The sequence below is a fragment of the Danio rerio genome, chromosome 23 (genome assembly GCF_049306965.1).
Source record: "Danio rerio strain Tuebingen ecotype United States chromosome 23, GRCz12tu, whole genome shotgun sequence".
Classification (NCBI taxonomy): domain Eukaryota; kingdom Metazoa; phylum Chordata; class Actinopteri; order Cypriniformes; family Danionidae; genus Danio; species Danio rerio.
The window spans coordinates 24,642,696-24,660,850 of record NC_133198.1 but is presented as its reverse complement, the minus strand read 5'-3'; the positions used below and the strand labels follow the sequence as shown (position 1 = coordinate 24,660,850).

The window sequence follows — 18,155 nt, the reverse complement described above, 5'->3', positions numbered from 1 at the left end:
GCATGCTAAACTGGTGTGTGTATGTGTGTTTTATTTCATAATATGATGGTTTTCCTTCTCTCCTATCTTGTTTTCATGACTCACGTTAAGTAAATTACACTTTAGCAATGCCTGCACGAAATGCAGTGAACTTTAACACTGTAATTTCACACAAAAATTATAAGAATGACATTATTTACTCCTTATCATGCACTAAACCTGTACAAACATGAAAGAGTAAATAATGAATGTTGTTTCTGGGTGAACTGCTCTTAATTGTTAAAACTGACTCGTGCATGCATTTGAAGATTAGCAAACTGTGTGGGTAAATTTAAATGAAATGCCTTATCTCAGTGTAATTGCAATGTGAGTTTTCAGAATCAGTATTTCAGCTGCGGTGCACACACTTAACTCTTACTTTGGTTGATATTTATATTTTTAAAATGTAAATATTTTTAAGATGCTAAAGTTTTCTGATTTTCTGAAAATGCTGATTGTCTCTACTGGTTCTGTAATGGATGAATGTGTTAGATTAATTTTTGGGTTTCTCTTTACTTGATTAATAATATGAATCATTCTTGAAGGATCGAGTGAAGGATGTCCATTTCACTTCTGATGCTGGGAAGACTAGTCAAAAAAGGCCTACAAGTTTCAGCACATCTTCTGGATTTATGCTGGGCAAACCTCAGCCCAGTCTCGGATGCATACCAGAAGGAGATGTTCTAGGTCTAGGTTAGCAACCAAATTGCTTCATTACTGGGGAAAAATGCTAAATGAAATTTTATTAGTTGTCATTTTATATTCCCAAGCTGGGTTTGTATCATTTACCCAGAGAAATTTAATTTATATGTGTTACAGAAGACCATGTGTGTCTGCTGGACTGTATAGCACTTGACCTTCAAGAGATGGACATTTTTGCTGCAGAGCGGTTGCCCTGTGAGCCCTGGGACAGTGCTGGAAAGCATCTAGAAACAGATTTGGTATTCCCATCCTACTCAGTGCGTAGAAGTGGGGAGAGCCTGTTAAAGGAGCGCTGCCATCTGAAGCTGAAAGTGGAGCGCAACCTGGACAAGTCAGTCCATTGTACAAATTTAGTCTTCTGTTTCCTGTCCGTTCCAAAAATACTCCCATTTTGTAATTAAATTATCGTGTATTTCATTTGTGCCTCAGGGAATTAAGTCATGCTGTCCCAGACATGTCCATTCACGGCAGCCTGTCTTCTGTCCACTGCTCGTTGGACCTGAAGAGGTATCAGATGATCCGTGGACTCTTGGAGCACAATCTGGGAGAGCCTGTGGAGGAGTTTCTCAGACCTTATAATCTTCAGGACCCCAGCTCATATGTAAGCTTGTTACCACAGCTAGTGGTGGGCAGTGTTTATCATCTATTATCATAATTGCTGGTGAAGTCTTTTATAAAGCAGTTGGTATAACTCTAAAAGTCAAATTATGAAAGTAAAAAACTTTTTTTTAATTTATCCAATAAAACAAAAGTAATAGTTAAATTGGTATGCTAATTATTTATTATTTATTTATTATAATTATATCAGGCCCAAACAAACTAAGGTACCAGTACAAAACACTTACAGCCAAATACTGTTTAATTATTATATATTTTTAATAATGTTGGGCTGTTATCTGTGTTAACATGCTGCGTTAACGCGAGACTCTTATCACGCGACAAAAAAATATAGCGCTGTTAATCTATTCTCAAAGTTGGGTTGGGAGTAGGGTCTTTTCAATGCAGGCTATGATGACTTTCAATCTAATATTTAAGCACGGATGTATACCTGACCGGTGAGCCGTCTGACGAAAAAAGTGCCCTTCTGAATCAAATCAGGATGCCTAACTTTAACTGCAGCGTGGCAGTTTCACTTTAACTCATGAACATTTCATTCATGCCGCCAAGACAAACTGGGGTATTAGACGCAAATAACTAGTAAGGACTGGTGAGAGTGTTATGGAATTTAATAGCGCACGCCAAATAAAAAGAAAAGACTTCCGCATTTTACGATGTGTTTGTGTGTGTGTTTGCAGTCCTGTACTGACAGCCACGTGTGTGGATCTTGTCGGAAAATATGGCGAAAATTTCTACATGACGTTAATAGTTTGATTGCGGTGTTCATTATTGCTACTAATATATTCATGCTCCATGTCTTAATTCCATTAAGGTAATCAAATATCGCTGTTTTGAGCTTATATAGGTCTACAGTTCAAAATTCATGTTTACCTGAATAAACAGTTAGTAAACACAAGCACATCTTATTGAACATCATTTATTTTCATCACCAATTATCATAGTAAAACAGTTTCTGAACCAGTTTGTGATGCATTTTGGAAACAGCAGATGAGCCCCTGGTATATTGCGCCACCTGGTTTCAGAAACCCGTTCTCAAAGACTTATATTTAGTCATTATTTTGGTATAACACATATATTCTGCATGCCTTCAGCAGAATTTAAATGAGCCATTTTAATCTAGATTGATTCAGAGATTAATCTAGATTCAAAAAATTAATCTATGCCCACCTATAATTAAAAAAAAAACTATCACATACTCCTTTCCCCTATTAAAAACCGGTTTACATAAACAAAGCAGGACAATAACAGAATGAATGATGAAACCTCATTAAATGAGACTAATTCAAATTCTTCCATTTTGCACCTCTAAAAAGACTTTATCCAGTTTAGTTACTGGATAAAATTTATCAATTATGAACTAATTAAGCTACTGTAAAAGCATCTCTGTGCAAGGATAATTTATATTAAGCTTAGTTCAGTTCAGTGTTGATTCACTTTAGTTTAATACCAGTAATTAACAGTTATCTAGCAGTTATTAACTGTATGGAACAGTAATATACAAAAAAAACTGCACTTAATGTCCTAAATATTACACTCCTGAAATATATTATGGAGAATGGCTTGTTTGTTTCTCAATCAAATTCAGTAATTTATTCCCCTGTGGCTTCCTGTTCCTATCTGTAATGAAGACAAAACTGTCTTATTAGTTTCTGGCTTTTCTAGTTTCTCAAATTCAGTAATTAGTTCTACCTCCGTTGCTTCCTGATTTCTATCTGTAATGAAGACGGAAAGCAGAGAAAATACAATTATTATTATTTTATATTAATTTTTGTAAGATGAAGTAATGTGCGGTCTTAGCAGGACTGCCATAATGTATTAATGTAACTGTCATCTTGCAGACCGTTTTGAGTGGTGATGTGTTCACATCCCTGTCTCTTCTGGTGGACATGAAGGACGTCAGTCTCGAGTTACTGGACAACCATAAATCCACAGGTCATAACTGCTCCTTGGCAAGGTACATCGTTCATTCAGAATTCTTTATTTTCCTGCACTTTTTCATAGACTAATGATATATCTGACATACTTAACCTTTCATTCCAAATAGGTTTGACTTTATGAAATCAAAGCTCCTGTTTGAGAGTTTCTCTAATGGTTCAAAGTCTGTGAACCTGGTCTCCCATTCACTCCTGGCCCACGACACTCGACTAACTGGCAGCAGTGCCCCTACAGAAGGGAAGCACAATGTGTTTGATTGCATTCTGCAGCCATCCAGGACTGGCACCAACCGAGCCTCGCTGCAGCTAGAGCTACATTACAGGTCAGGACTCCTTACCGAAACCACGTTTAACTGCATATGAGCAGTAAATGTATGCTATATTCTGTATTTTGCCTGTTTCACAGATCAACACGGGACTCTTCATGCTTCACAGTGGTTTTAAACAATCTGCGAGTGTTCCTCATTTTTGATTGGCTACAGCTGGTCCAGGACTTTCTGCACATGCCTGTGGAAAAAGGTACAGCGCCAACACACCAGCGCTGGCCAAGTGGCAGCAGTGACCAAGGTTGCACAGGAGCCGTCATGCCCAAAACTGTCAAGAGTGGCGTGGTCACCAAGCGATCCACTGTGCCGGTCACTCAAGATAAACAGCTGGAGGTCAAAATCAATGTGACGGGTAACAATACTGGGTTCATTTCTAGCACTTTTCAACATGTACATGCCATTGGAAACGTATAAATTGAATTGAAACGGAATAGGATGCTTCAGATTTAAAGAGGGAAGAATTTTTTTAAGATTATCTTTTGTCCTTAAGGAAATTTGTCTTGGACATAAGGGCTACCACATACAAAACACATAGTAGATATATAAAAGGATACAAATTATTAAACATGCAGAGTTCAAAACAACAACAACAACAACAAAATCACTTCAACCATATAAGTTCAGGAGATTCACTGATAAGAAATAAAAACATGTGGGAATAGTAACTTTTTCCATTAGCTTTGAATTTGCATTTACTTTACTGGAAGGTGCTTTTATTCAAAACAACTTATAAATAAGGACTATAGAAGTAATTAAATTAACAGTTATAACCATAACATCATTAATAACGAGGTACCTATATAATACTTTGGAAACTATGAAATTATAGTCTTTTTTTAAATTATATGTCTTTAACGTCAATTTAATGCATCTTTGATTCATTAGAGTATTAGTTTCTTTTAAATAATTCATAGTGACCAGACATATTTTTTGTTTTCCTCCAGGGACAGAGTTTGTGGTGGTTGAAGATTCTTCCTGTTTAGACACCAACGCTATCATTCTGAAAGGCACCACTGTGCTCACATACAAGCCTCGACTTCTTGACAGGCCTTTCTCTGGCAGCTTAGCAGGCATTGAGGTGATGTGAGGCCCTGGACATCTGTGACTGTTTGTTATCTATGATTTAAAGCATTTAGAGTTTAATTTTATGTGATTTTTATTCTTTTCCTATTTAGGTTTTCTCCTGTCGATTGGGGAGCGAGCAGGAAACCGCTTTGTCTATCATCGATCCTGTCAATGTCCAAATGGAGCTCTGTGGAAGCCCAACGTACCAAAGCAGTTCAGGCCTCCTTGATGCCTTCAACATAGAGGACTTTCCACCTCTCTTGGAGGTCAGTATTGAATTCAACTGATACATGTGTCAGGAAGAGCCATCAATGCATAATTCAAGATTTTGGTTTCCCGACAGATCCAATTTCCTGCTCTAGACATCCGTCTTTCCTACAATGATGTGCAGCTATTCTTGGCAATAGCTAAGTCCATTCCCACTGCAGCATCCGCCAACCCTTCAGACACTGCCGTAGACGCGGAGAGTTCAGCATCCACTGCCAGTACTGACACTCCATCCAAAACAAAGGATAGCTTCCGGCAAAAGACAGAGGCTTTACTGGGTTTGTTCATTGATCAAACATTTTTAAAGGAACTAATACTTCACCCATAAAGACGAGTATTGCTATTACTCAATTTGCTCAATTTTATTCTAAATTTGAAATGTCTTCAATTAAAAAAATAAATAAATACATTGTTTTTATTTAATTTTTTTAAGTTGAAAAAAATTGCTAGAGTTAGTTATAAAACTGTTGAGGGTAAAGAGTCAATCTTTAGAAGATTTTAATTTTTTTTTTTTTTAAGATTTTGTAAGACAATTGTAACAATAGAAGCGTTTAAAATCAACAAAGGGATTTTTCATATTTGTTTTTTCATCACTATGCTTACATAGCATTTATCGCTGTCACTTTTTACCCAGCTGTCCAGTCAAATATCGCACTAAACAACTGACACATGCATGTCACTAGCCAGTAACAGCAAGCACAGCACTGGAGCTCATATTTTACATTGTCAACATTTTTATATTCACAAACTTAACAAAAACCTCAGCAAAATATCAGCCAGACAAAACCTTGCACAAAACTATTTTGTAAAGATTTTACAGGTATTTCTTGAAAGCATAATAAAAGTGATTTGAATAACTCACCCACTGTATACTAACACTTTTGAAAACATCTGATAGCCTTGTTGGAATTATTTACACAAAATGACCTCCAAACTGATGGTTTGGTATGGCCATGCATTGTTTGAAATCACATGAATGTGCAATTCCTTTTGCTTTACCATCCTTTTAAATAACTATTTTGCAAATGTTTTTATTATAGAAGGTCAGCTTACTCGATTGCAGGACCTTGGGTTCAGGAAGGAAGACTGCAGACGGGCACTTATTCACTGTAGAGGTATTGCATTAGTCTAGTAATATTGCAAAACTCACACTTTTGAATCAGAGGATTGCGTGCTTCATTTGTCTATGTACATATGCGATATATTTCAGGTCAGTTGGATCAGGCTGCCACATGGTTATGGGAGAATGCAGAGAGCATGTCGGGCAGAAGCCGAACCAACTCAGGCTCCAGCAGCCACTCTGCTCCTCCTCTGTCTGGAGTAGAAGTGAAGGCCGAGAATGTGTGTATCTGTTTTATCGATGACTGTCTGGACTGTGACGTCCCTCTGGCAGAGATCACCTTCTCACGTGAGGATGACAGCATACTGTTATACTTTGTATTTCTAGCTGGCATTTCTGTAGCAGGTTTTCTCCTCCACAGGTCTTTATGTTCTCCAGAGGATTGGCTCTATGCAGGAAGGCAAGGCTAGTTTCACATTGTCTGGAGATTATTACAACAGGGAACTCTCAGGTGAGATCTTGGTATAGCTGTCATCCTGAATGTCAGTTAGCCAGTCCCTTCTACAATTCAAATAACATCCTGCTGATTCAAAGGCATGTTCTACTTTGTGGGCTGTTTTGTGATGTTGTGTTTGAGTTTAAGCTTATGGTCATTTTGATACGGCACCAGAAATCTCGGATAAAAATGACAATTATTTCAGGAAAATTGAGATGCACTAATTTTTCTGTCTTGCAGTTTGACAAACATGTAAAAGCAGTTGTGAAGAGCAGTTTTTTCCAGCTTAGATTAATGGCAAAAGTTAAACCGTTTCTTTCTAAAAAAAGATTTAGAAACTGTAACTCATGCTTTAATTTCCTCTTGGTTAGACTACTGCAACTCTTTGTATATTGGTCTACCCCAGTCAACACTCTCTCGGCTACAGTTGGTCCAAAATGCAGTCGCCAGATTAATAACAGGAACTAAGAAAAGAGATCATATCTCCCCTGTCCTCGCCTCATTGCACTGGCTACCTATAAAATTTAGAGTTGATTTTAAAATCCTTCTTTTCACTTATAAAGCATTGCACAATTCTGCCCCGGCCTATTTCAGTGAAATTATTTGGCCTCATTCAGCTTGTAGACCGTTAAGATCCCATGACCAGTTTTTTTTGTCTGTCCTCCGGTCTTGCTACAAATCAAAAGGTGATGGAGCTTTCTGTGTTGCGGCCCCAAGGCTCTGGAACGGTCTCCCTCTGAACATCAGAATTTTTCGTTCATTTTTACTCTCTTGCCTTTGAGTTTGTTTTTTAGTATTACTATTAGTATTTAGTATTATATATATATATATATATATATATATATATATATATATATATATATATATATATATATACATATATATATATATATATATATATATATATATATATATTTTTTTTTTTTTTCCCCTTGTATTTTTAATACCAGTTTTTAGTTTTATTTTGTAGTTTATTTTATTGTAAAGCACTTTGTATCAACCATTTTGGTTGTGTAAAATTGTGCTCTATAATAAAGTTTGCCTTTGCCTTGCCTTTTTAAATTCTGGCTTTTAAGCCGATAGGTTTAATTCTGCAGGCAATAACCAATAATATTTAAATATCAAGGCTGAATACTAGTTTAAATAAATTAAATTGCTAAATTTAATTTATGCATTAAAAATGTATTTGAAATCTTAAAATGAGAAAAGATTAAATTTATTTTTGTTACTTAATAATTTTGTTTAAATATAATTTTTATTTAGTGTTAGATGATGACAAAGCTCATTGAAATATAAAACAACGCTGTGTAGCTAAAGTAAATACTTCAAAATACTGCATTTACTAAATCTGAAACAAAATACAATCAAATAGAAATATTCTATTACAGATAATATAGCTCAAATTAATATGAAAAATGAATAAGTTTATTTAAAATGTTAGTAGATTACATTAAAATAACACTGATATAATTATATTTAGTCTGTGTGCATGTGTGTGGAATAGCTCAGAAGCCTTATTTTGATGATGTAAAATAAATATTATTCATGGTGATTCTGTATTCATTCATCAATAAAAGTGCACAAAACCATGCACATCAATCTAAAATGGGTGCTCAGCCCAACCATAGGAAGTACAAAAATATACAAAAAGCTCCAAATTAAACACCAAACCAACTCCAATTAAAAAGCCTATCACAAAGCTTGTGACATTATTTTTTGTACTTGATTCATCAAAAAAAAAAAGAAAAATTTTTAGTTGTTGACTATTTTACCTCCATTTTGCCAAATGTCACGTTTCCAAGGAAAACCACATGGGTCATTTTCAAATATGAACTTGTGAACTAATTGTGAAATGTAAGCCCTACTCTATGCATTTCTGCACACCTTCATAAGCACACACACTTGTGTCTGCAGGCTGGGAGCCATTCATCGAGCCTTGGCCGTGTTTCCTGGATTGGCAGCGACAGGCGGCAGGCCGGCTCCATCCTCCGCGCCTGAAGATCGGTGTTCGAGCCAAGCAGAGGCTGGATGTCAACATCACCTCTGTCTTACTCGGTATATAGTCTGGGTCAAACACTCTCGCATGCCTCTGAGCTTTTCTCTGACTGTTTGCTTCCATATTTATGAGTGGTATGTTGATTCTGACACTGTGCTGTGGGTTTATCATTCTGACACACAGAGCAGTACAGCACCACCAAGACTTCGTGGTTAGCAGATTACTGTAAGGAAGACGAGCAGTCGCCACAGCCCTCTGCCGCTCTATCTTGGATGGGCTCTTCAGTGGATCCTCCTTCCTTTGGCCAAAGTGAGTAGCAGTCCTCTGATTGGGGGAAAAAAAGAACTGCCGTTTTGTGTGTTACATACTCGTGTATATATACTACTGGTCGAAAGTCATGTTTTTTTTTTTTTTAAGAAAATTATTCTGTTCATCAAGGCGGCATTTATTAAATTTAAAAAAAAAAAATTTAATTTGTTAAATATTTATTACAATTTAAAATGCATGCTTTCTTATTGTATGTAGTTTCAAAATATTACTCCAGTCGTTATTGATTGTATTACTATTACATTAATAATAATAATATTTATAATAACAATAATAAAAAGTAATATTACAGTGATTTCTGAAGGATCATGTGACTCTGAAGACTGGAGTAATGAAGCTGAAAATTCATCTTTAAAATCACTGGAATAAATTATTAAATTAAATGATAAACTACTTTTGAACAATAATTTTATAGTGCAAAAACATTTTGCAATTTAACAATTTGTACTGTATTTTTAATTAAATAAATGCAGCCTTGATGAGCAGGATAAACTTGTTTTAAAACATCTAAAAATCCTACTGACCCCACACTTTTCACCGGTAGTGTAATGAAACTTATTTTATCTCTGACATAGTTTTTAAAGCTGAAGAGGGTTGGTGGGATACTTAACAAGTCAGCATTTTTATGATGTAAAAACTGTAAAAAAAAAAAAAAAAAAAAAGATTAAACTGTAAAAAAAAAAAAAAAAAACAATAATAAATATAAAAAATAAAATAAAATATTTAAAAAATGTCATATTGCAATTTAAAATGTGTTATGAAGTATTCATTTGTGGTTAGTGCTGTGTTGACTTGATCCACTTGACACCTGATCTTTCAGGAATAATTCTAATATGCTGATTTGGTGCTCGATCTAAATTTCTTTTCATAAAGCGCCAAAAAAAGGTTGTAATGCATGATATTTTGGGGAAACCATTATTTTTTTTCTTAGAATAGAAAGTTTTAAAAACAACAGCATTTATTTGAAATGTAAATCTTTACATTATACATGAGTAATATAAAAAATATATATATATATATATTAATGTCTTTACTGTCACTTGAAATCAAGTATTATATATTGTTGTTGGTTTATAAAGGAGTAAATGAAAACAATCAGTGGGTTATGATAATAATTATTGGGTTCTAAATGATGATTTGTGAACTATCCCTTTAAAAAGTCAAATGTGCCTCTAGTACTACAGAAAAAACTATCAAAACTATCAATGAATGAATGATTGAATGAATAAATAAAAATTTTAATTTAAAGTGACCACATTTTGGATGCCCTGAGTTTGTACCCGTCCATTGAAGAAAGAAAAATGTTGAACGGCTTGACACAATTAATACATAAAATAAATATTACATAAGTCAAAGTGAAACAAGATCCAGAAAATGGCATTTATCAAAAATATTAATGTAAATCTTTATATTGTTTCAAATGAATGGCTGACTCAGTAATATTAGATAAGATCACAGTGTGAAGTACCATGATGTGTGCATCTCATTCTACCCTCTCTGACCGTATGCATCTCCGGTCCTGTTCCCACAGCCTCCTAGCATGACTCTCTCTTTCTCTCTCTCTTTTCCCTAACCCTTTCTCTCTGCTGTCAGGTCTTCCTCTTGCCTACCTTAGAACTAGAAGCTCTACCAGCTTGACTTGTCTCGAGCAGCAGATTCATGCCCGAGGTACAGTTCATAGAGGCGTAGACAAACTCAGAGTCAGACCCTCATCGTGTTTGGTGTCATAGAGTTTAGGAAAGCCTCGTTTTCTTGAGTTCTGAGCTTTTGTTCTTTTCCTTACCCCTGATTTACCCCTCACCCTGAACCCATTGCCATTTATTAAACCTCTTTTGTGTTAAATAGTGGTTTATGATGCCATATTTCTTCAATGCCATAGTTGATTTTTACAAAATGATAGGGATGCACGATATGATCAGAATGTTCAATAAATGTTTAATGTTATTAAATTAAAGTTATTAGAAATTTAGCTTTAATTGGTGTCATCAAATCACAAGTCTGATTTAATTTAATGGTCAGAAGCTACAGCTTATGGGAAATAAAAATCACACTTGTAAGCGAACACTTCAAAAAAGATATTGGCCAAAGTTTATATCAGAAAAAATATAAAAATATCGGCTTATCAGATATAAGCAAGAATCTAATATTGTGCATCGCTAACAATGTGTTGTAAAATTGACGTGTAAAGCCTTTTTTTCTGTTGAATTTTTATGAATATGATTTGGGCTGTACTTCAGTGAGGAACATTTCAAGTTCATTTCTCACCAAACCAATTTCATAATTGGTATTTGGTTGATCCAGGGTTCCCACACTTCTTCAAAGTACTTAAATTTCAGACCGTAGGATTCAAGGCCAGGAAAATACTTAAAAACAGTACATAGGTCCTTGAATTAAATTCGAAATGAAATTTGTTTATGGTGTTATTTCAACAACCCAGCAAACTATTTTGTTTGTAAATAACATCGAATAGACATCTAAATGTAGACAGCTTGGCTAAAACAAGGCTGAACTTGGGCTGTCAGTGAAAATCTAATCGACATCTAAGAATAGCCCAAAATAGTTCAAACAGACAAATTAGACGACTTTATATGTGTACTCATTCATTTCTGTTTATTTGATGTCTAGTCTAGTTTTGGCCTATTCTTAGACATCTATTAGATTTTTACCTTGTTTTAACCAAGATGACTATGTTTGTACGTCTTTTTAAAAACAAAAAATGCTTGCTGAGAATTGTACTGTGTGATAAAAATGCTCAGTTCCACGCAATCGATTTGTGTCGAGACAACATGAAGGAATTAAGTTAACTTTTTATTTGTTACCAATTTAAGTAAATTGAACACAAAACAATGTAGTTGTCCTAAAACAATCTCAAGAATTTAGTTGTTTCAGCTCATTTTATATAAGTAGTCTAACAACAAACATAATTTTTTGAGTGTGCTGCTGCTGTCAAAACATAATGGAAAAAAGAGAAATCCCTCATTTAAAATCCTAAATTTAAATTTTGTACAAGAGTTATGACAAATTATGCAAATTCTGAACAAATTTCAGAAACTGCATATGAATAATACTAGTACTGAATTCAACTTAATCTATTAAAATAAAGTTCTTTAAACAAACTGTTTAAAGGGAAAATTTGTTTAATTTCTACATTTATGGAAAATGAAACATTAAAAACATCATTATTACATTATTATTATGAATAGTGCTATAAAAAGTCCTTAAATCTGCTGTTCTTGAAGGAGTGGGAACCCTGTTGATAAGTCTTGAGCAAAACCTCAATGTTGCTGATTTTATGTTTATGGCATTTTTCAGCGGATATGAAGCTATCTAAGAGGAGGCAGCCGTTTGTGCCCTATGCTTTACGCAATCATACCGGCTGCACCATGTGGTTTGCTACTCTCACTACCACACCAACCAGGTCAGAGGATGGCACATGTATTGTTAACATAATTTAACTACATCTTCTAGTTGGTGAAAATACATATTGTTTGTGCTGTGTCCACAGAGTGGCGCTGTCCCACAGCAGTAGTGCTGACTCTATATCTGAAGTTCATGGGCCTGGGACAGATGATACACACAACATCAGCCAATGGAGAGAGGTGCTGCCAGGAGAGGAGATCCCGTTTGAGTTTGAGGCCCGTGAGAAACTTCGGCACAGGTAGCAAAGAGTGCCTCTCAAATATATTGCCCTGCTTTGATGCATGGTTTTGATAAATTGTTTGGAACTTTGCAGTTTTCTTTCTTTTGTACTATTTAATCTATAGGTTATGATTTTTAATAATAGACACAGGTGACAGAATCTGTAAAATTACAGAGATCACACTTCTAAGTAGCTGAAATTGCCCCCCATTTTTATTTATTTCTATTTGGATTAACCACGTTAGCCTGGAAAATAGCAAGCAAAATATTTTATTAAAAAAAAAAAAAGAAAAAGTTAGGCAGAACTTGTTTTAAACAAGCTGCAATGCATGATGTTGTTGAAAGCAATTGCTTGCCATCAGTATTATTTTAGTATTATTTAAATGTGTATAAAGTTAAGATGACTTCATATGTTTTTTATTAATATTTTGACGTTCGTTTTTAATTGTTAATTTAGTTTTAAGTGTAGTAATTTTATGTTTGTTTTTTGTAAACTTTTACTATTAATTTATTATATTTCATAATATATTTTTATATAAATTTGGGCTATAAGTTAGTTATGTTAATCAAAATGAAAATGTGATTTTTGTTGTTGATGTTGTTGTTGTTTTTACTTTATTAATTGTTATAAAATTTTAAATGACAAAAAATTGCTTTAAAGTTAGCTAGCTACACAGTATGTATCCCTGTTTATGCATGCTAAGGTAGTACTTAACGATAATAATGCAACCAAATTAGAGCCGATCCTGAAGGCAAATTTAAACAGTATATCAATAGCAATAGGCTTTTAACATCTAGTTGCCCTTTGTTTGTCATCAGAAGAAAAGTTTAGAATTATAGCGTTTAAAATACAATGCATTTTTAAAATTGTGTGTAATATGAAGTGTATTATGAAAAATAATATTAATTTACTAAAGGATATTTTTCTTGTAATTATCATAAACATGCTTGGAAAAATGTATTTTCTTGTCTTTTTGTTTTTAAATCATTTTGTTCATGTGTTTGCTGCTGATGTTCTCCAACCACAGACACACCCATGAGCTGAAGCTCCACCAACTGCTAGTACGTGTTGTGGGCTGGGAGCAGGTAAAGCCTGTGTCTGTTGACAAAGTTGGGGTTTTCTTCCGCTACGCTGCCCCAGATCGAAACAACCCCTCGAGCACAGTGAGTTCTAAATCAAATCAAATCTAATCAAAATCACTTTTATTGCCACATCATCAGCAGCACGTGTGCTATGATGAGTAAAAAGCTTAGGTGCTGGCTCCAGACAATACAAAATACAGACAGTGCAAATACACAACATACAACGAATACAACAAAAGAAAAAAAACAAAAAACGAACAATGTAAAATTGACAATGATATGTACAATGAATAGGTGTCCACATAGTTGTAGAGCCAAACAGTTTGAACTAGTGAGAGTTCAGTAGATGGCCTTGTGGAAAATGAGGCTTTGAGTTTTGGAAAACAACACTAAACTTAGTAGTAATTAGCGGTTCTCTGCATGCATGTATACTCTCATAACATATTAGCGGTTCTCTGCATGCATGTATACTCTCATGAGTCTCCAGAAGTCTTGTTATTTCATCATTTTGAAATACAAAATCTTTCTGTAGTTCATGAAATAAACAAATGCTTCATAAATATTTAATATGACTTTTCTAGGTTGGCAGTCCAATTAGCAGAACCAACATCATACACCCGCATGTATATGTAAGTGTTTGTATCTCATAACATTGCTCTCTAAATGATTCTAGAGGCTACACACTTGCTTCTCTGTTTAGTTCTCAGCTTTGCCGCCTGTTCGAGTAGTTTTCTCCATCACTATGGAGGGCAGCGCTCGTAAGGTCATTACAGTGCAGTCTGCGCTCACAGTGAAGAATCGCCTTGAGGTTCCCATGGAAGTGCGACTAGACAGCCCTTCGGCTCCAGACAGTAAGTGTCCACAAACTAGCATATGCTTTGTTTGCTATGGTTTACCTGTGTTTATCTTCTATGACTCTAATATGATTCTTCTGTAGAGCCCGTAGTCCTGCCACCAATCCTGCCTGGAGAAGCTTTAGCCATCCCTCTCCATCTAACATCTTGGAGGCTTCAGGCGAGACCTAAAGGCTTGGGGCTATTCTTCTGTAAGGTGCCAATCCATTGGACAAGCGTGGAGCGACCTGGGGAGGTCAGCAGCAGCAAAAGAGAATGTCAGTCAGCAGATTTTGATGAACAACTCAAACGCAGCTTCAGGTACAAACAGGCTGACTGGAGAAAGAAGATCTCAAAGATAAATTAGTTGTGAATACATTTCCACTTCTTTTTAGGTTCTGTGTTGTCATTAAGAAAGAGAACTACCCTGAACAGCAGCCTGCTAAAACTGTGGCGGGAGGTGGCACTAAGCAGATCTACCGCCAGCCAGGTCACACCATCTTTCTGCTGCCCACCCTAGTGCTGGCCAATCTTCTTCCTTGTGACCTCAACTACTATATCAAAGGCACTTCAATCAAAGGAACCATGAAGCCAGGAAAAGAGGCAGTGCTGCATGCAGCGGACACGTCACAGAATATAGAAATTGGTAAGCTGGAGTATTTAATGCATTCTAGACATATTTAAAAGGGTGGGAATTGAGAAGTTTATTTAAAAAAGTTTTACAAACTGAAGTAGGGCCCTATGATCTCCATGAAGTGGAAAACACGGATATAATCTCAGAACCCTGTCAAAAATGGAATTAGTTAATATTGGCTGTCATAAAATGTAAGATATTTTGCATGAATAGATTCAAAATAGTGCTGGATGCCTAATTATATAAATTAAGGGATTATTGTCAATGAATATTAAACCACAAGAGATTTTAAATATGAAGCCTGCATGTTCTCTGTGTGTGAATAGATGGTGCAGCTTGGTTAGTCTTACTATACGAAGACATAAACACTTGAACTTCATGTCCAGAGCTGATCTGACGCCCGATTCACATAGGGCTTCAGCGTCAACGCTTGACAGAGGGTGTGTCTAAAGTTGGGGCTGACGTGATCGTCATAGCAGCATCAGCCAATAAAATTAGTTCGCAGTCGAACTGGTGTAATTGCATAAAGCGATCTGATTGGCTGACATGTCCATTGGCACTTGAAAAGTAGAGAAATTCCCAACTTCTGCAGCAAGCAACTCCACTGAAGCTGCACTGACGGATCCACAATGCAATGTCCGGCAACACCTGACATCACCCATTCAAAGTGAATAGGAAGCGCTAACGCCCTGTGTGAATGTGTCATGAAAGTCACCTCACCTGTGTTTTAGCACTTTATGTTATAAAAGTGTCACCTCATGTACGCATAGAAACTCACATCGTCTTAATAAAAGTTAATAAATAAATTGTTGTTAAATAGGGTATATGCAGAAGGACTTTTAATTTGTCAGTAACCTGGGTCAATTATTGCCCAATTATTTTCAATGGTGTTTCTGCGCTAACCTGCTGATCCTAATGGGAAGGTGCGTGTAAAAGGCTTTTCATCTCATTTTACGCTTGAACAACTAAATGAACACTGAAGTTTATTTAACTGATTAATTTTTTTGAATTATATTACAACATCAATGCTGCAAAAGGAACCATATAAAATAGAAAAAAGTCACATTAAATGTTCACCGGAAGTTTATTGGTATGGGAAGAAACACTAGCTGCGCATATACCCTATTGAAGAATTTTCATGATTATTTTAGCGCATTTTGAGTGCTAAAATTCATTAATTTTAAATTCAAACTGAAATTTAGTCCATAATTACTTTAATAATTACTTTAAAAAATCTATTTAAATATATAGAAAAATAAAACCGATTCCACATGGCTTAATGTATAAGATGTTATTGTACTATAAAACATTTTTTTAAATCAAGTTTTAGATCATGTCAATGAGACATTTGTCTATTTTACTCTGTGGATTAATTTTTAAGCAGTTCATGGCCTTTTAACAAGAAACACTGTTTGCATTTTTTTTATCCACATAAAGCATTCATAAGTATGCTGTTTGTCCTCAGGTGTGCTATTAGAGAACTTTCCTGTGTGTAAAGAGCTGCTTATTCCTCCCGGTACACAAAACTATGTGGTGCGCATGCGGCTCTATGATGTCAACAAACGCCTGCTCTGTCTCACCATCCGGATTATTCTCAGAGCCCAAGGAGCATTAAAAATCCTCATCTCTGCTCCCTACTGGCTTGCCAACAAAACTGGTATGCTTTTAATTTTATACACTGATTAAAGGTTTAATTTGAATTTAGGACTTAAAGGGATAGTTAACCCAAAAAATGTAATTAACTCATCCTCAAGTGGTTTAAAACCTTTGTGTTTCTTTCTTCTGTCAATCACAAAAGAAGTTATTTTGAAGAAAGCTGAAAACCTGTAACTATTGACCTGCATATTATGAAAAACAAATACTATAGAAGTCAATGGTTACAGGTTTCCAACATTTTTCAAAATATCTTAGTTTGTGATTAACTTAAGAAAGAAACTAATAAAGGTTTGAAACAAACAAAGGGTGAGTAAATGATGACAGAACTTTCTCTTTAACCTGAACACACAAACACATCTGTAATATTTACATTATTGTGTGTCCAGGGCTGCCTCTGATTTTCCGTCAGGACAATGGAAAAACGGATGCCGCTGGACAGTTTGAAGAGCACGAGTTAGCCAGGAGTTTGAGCCCATTGCTCTTCTGCTACACTGACAAAGAGCAGCCCAATATGTGAGTTCAAAAGAAAAGGCTCTCATCAGATGCTTTTGAAAATCTAACTTAATGAGCCTGCATAATTTGCACCACCACAGTCATTAATTTATTACTCAACACAGCAGAAGTGTAATTTACCTACATAGCTACTGGAGTTCTCTAAAGTCTTGTCCTCTTTGATCAGGTGCACCATGCGGATCGGGAAAGGAATCCACCCAGATGGTGTTCCAGGATGGTGTCAGGGTTTCTCTCTGGATGGAGGGAGTGGAGTGAGAGCAGTCAAAGTCATCCAGCATGGCAACAGACCTGGACTTATCTATAATATTGGTAATAAGGAATGCATATTCTCTTTTAAGAAACCTTTCCCTTGCATTGTGGGATCTGCTAATTCAGACATCGTTCTGAAGATTACTAATGGATTGAAATGTCTCATTGTAGGAATAAATGTGCGAAAAGGGAAAGGGCGCTATCGTGACACACATATTGTGACTTTTGCTCCACGATACCTGCTTGACAATCGATCATCTCACAAGCTAGCCTTTTCTCAGAGGGAATTTGCCAGAGGAAAGGTGGGAATGCATGTTTTCAGTGTTTTTGTTCTGTGTTTTAGATATTTTTCATGTATCATAAAATATGCATGAAAGAGAGGCTGGGAAGTGTTTTTTATTTTATTTATTTATTTTATTAGGTGGGGGCGGGGGCTGGGGCTGGGGTCAGGAATTATGTGAAACGAGTGCTACATTAACATAGTGTTACCCACCTAAAATCTCTCAATACTTAAAACCTCCAGAATATACTTCTTTTGAGCCCTTAAATGTCAAGTAATATATGTCTTTTGTTGACAATTGAAGTAAATCATGTATTTACTGACCTTAAACAATGAATGCAGGGTCCCCGCGGGTCCTTAAAAAGTCTTAAAATGTCTTAATTAAAATTTTTGATTTTTAAGGTCTGAAAATGTCTTGAATTCTGTAATTTTCCATAAGGAGGTCTTAAATTTCATGTG

The 18,155-nt window shown here is 35.5% G+C and overlaps 1 protein-coding gene across 5 annotated transcripts in view; it reads left to right on the top strand.

Moving 5' to 3' along the window:
• Positions 1 to 18,155, top strand: part of vps13d (vacuolar protein sorting 13 homolog D) — a 68,519-nt gene that overhangs the window by 14,315 nt on the left and 36,049 nt on the right. For 3 of the 5 annotated variants that reach the window (XM_021469946.2, XM_073938896.1, XM_068216900.1), the window contains exons 26-51: positions 564 to 711; positions 838 to 1,051; positions 1,150 to 1,321; positions 3,177 to 3,292; positions 3,383 to 3,595; positions 3,679 to 3,950; positions 4,543 to 4,676; positions 4,774 to 4,929; positions 5,007 to 5,208; positions 5,971 to 6,045; positions 6,141 to 6,338; positions 6,412 to 6,501; positions 8,401 to 8,541; positions 8,666 to 8,791; positions 10,403 to 10,477; positions 12,122 to 12,227; positions 12,315 to 12,467; positions 13,477 to 13,612; positions 14,113 to 14,160; positions 14,232 to 14,382; positions 14,469 to 14,685; positions 14,760 to 15,010; positions 16,464 to 16,655; positions 17,041 to 17,167; positions 17,334 to 17,476; positions 17,588 to 17,718. In XM_021469946.2, the coding sequence (XP_021325621.1) occupies positions 564 to 711; positions 838 to 1,051; positions 1,150 to 1,321; positions 3,177 to 3,292; positions 3,383 to 3,595; positions 3,679 to 3,950; positions 4,543 to 4,676; positions 4,774 to 4,929; positions 5,007 to 5,208; positions 5,971 to 6,045; positions 6,141 to 6,338; positions 6,412 to 6,501; positions 8,401 to 8,541; positions 8,666 to 8,791; positions 10,403 to 10,477; positions 12,122 to 12,227; positions 12,315 to 12,467; positions 13,477 to 13,612; positions 14,113 to 14,160; positions 14,232 to 14,382; positions 14,469 to 14,685; positions 14,760 to 15,010; positions 16,464 to 16,655; positions 17,041 to 17,167; positions 17,334 to 17,476; positions 17,588 to 17,718 (3,987 nt within the window). The remainder of the gene's footprint in view (positions 1 to 563; positions 712 to 837; positions 1,052 to 1,149; positions 1,322 to 3,176; positions 3,293 to 3,382; positions 3,596 to 3,678; positions 3,951 to 4,542; positions 4,677 to 4,773; positions 4,930 to 5,006; positions 5,209 to 5,970; positions 6,046 to 6,140; positions 6,339 to 6,411; positions 6,502 to 8,400; positions 8,542 to 8,665; positions 8,792 to 10,402; positions 10,478 to 12,121; positions 12,228 to 12,314; positions 12,468 to 13,476; positions 13,613 to 14,112; positions 14,161 to 14,231; positions 14,383 to 14,468; positions 14,686 to 14,759; positions 15,011 to 16,463; positions 16,656 to 17,040; positions 17,168 to 17,333; positions 17,477 to 17,587; positions 17,719 to 18,155) is intronic. The other 2 variants (XM_073938897.1, XM_068216901.1) reach the window with 1 other exon arrangement.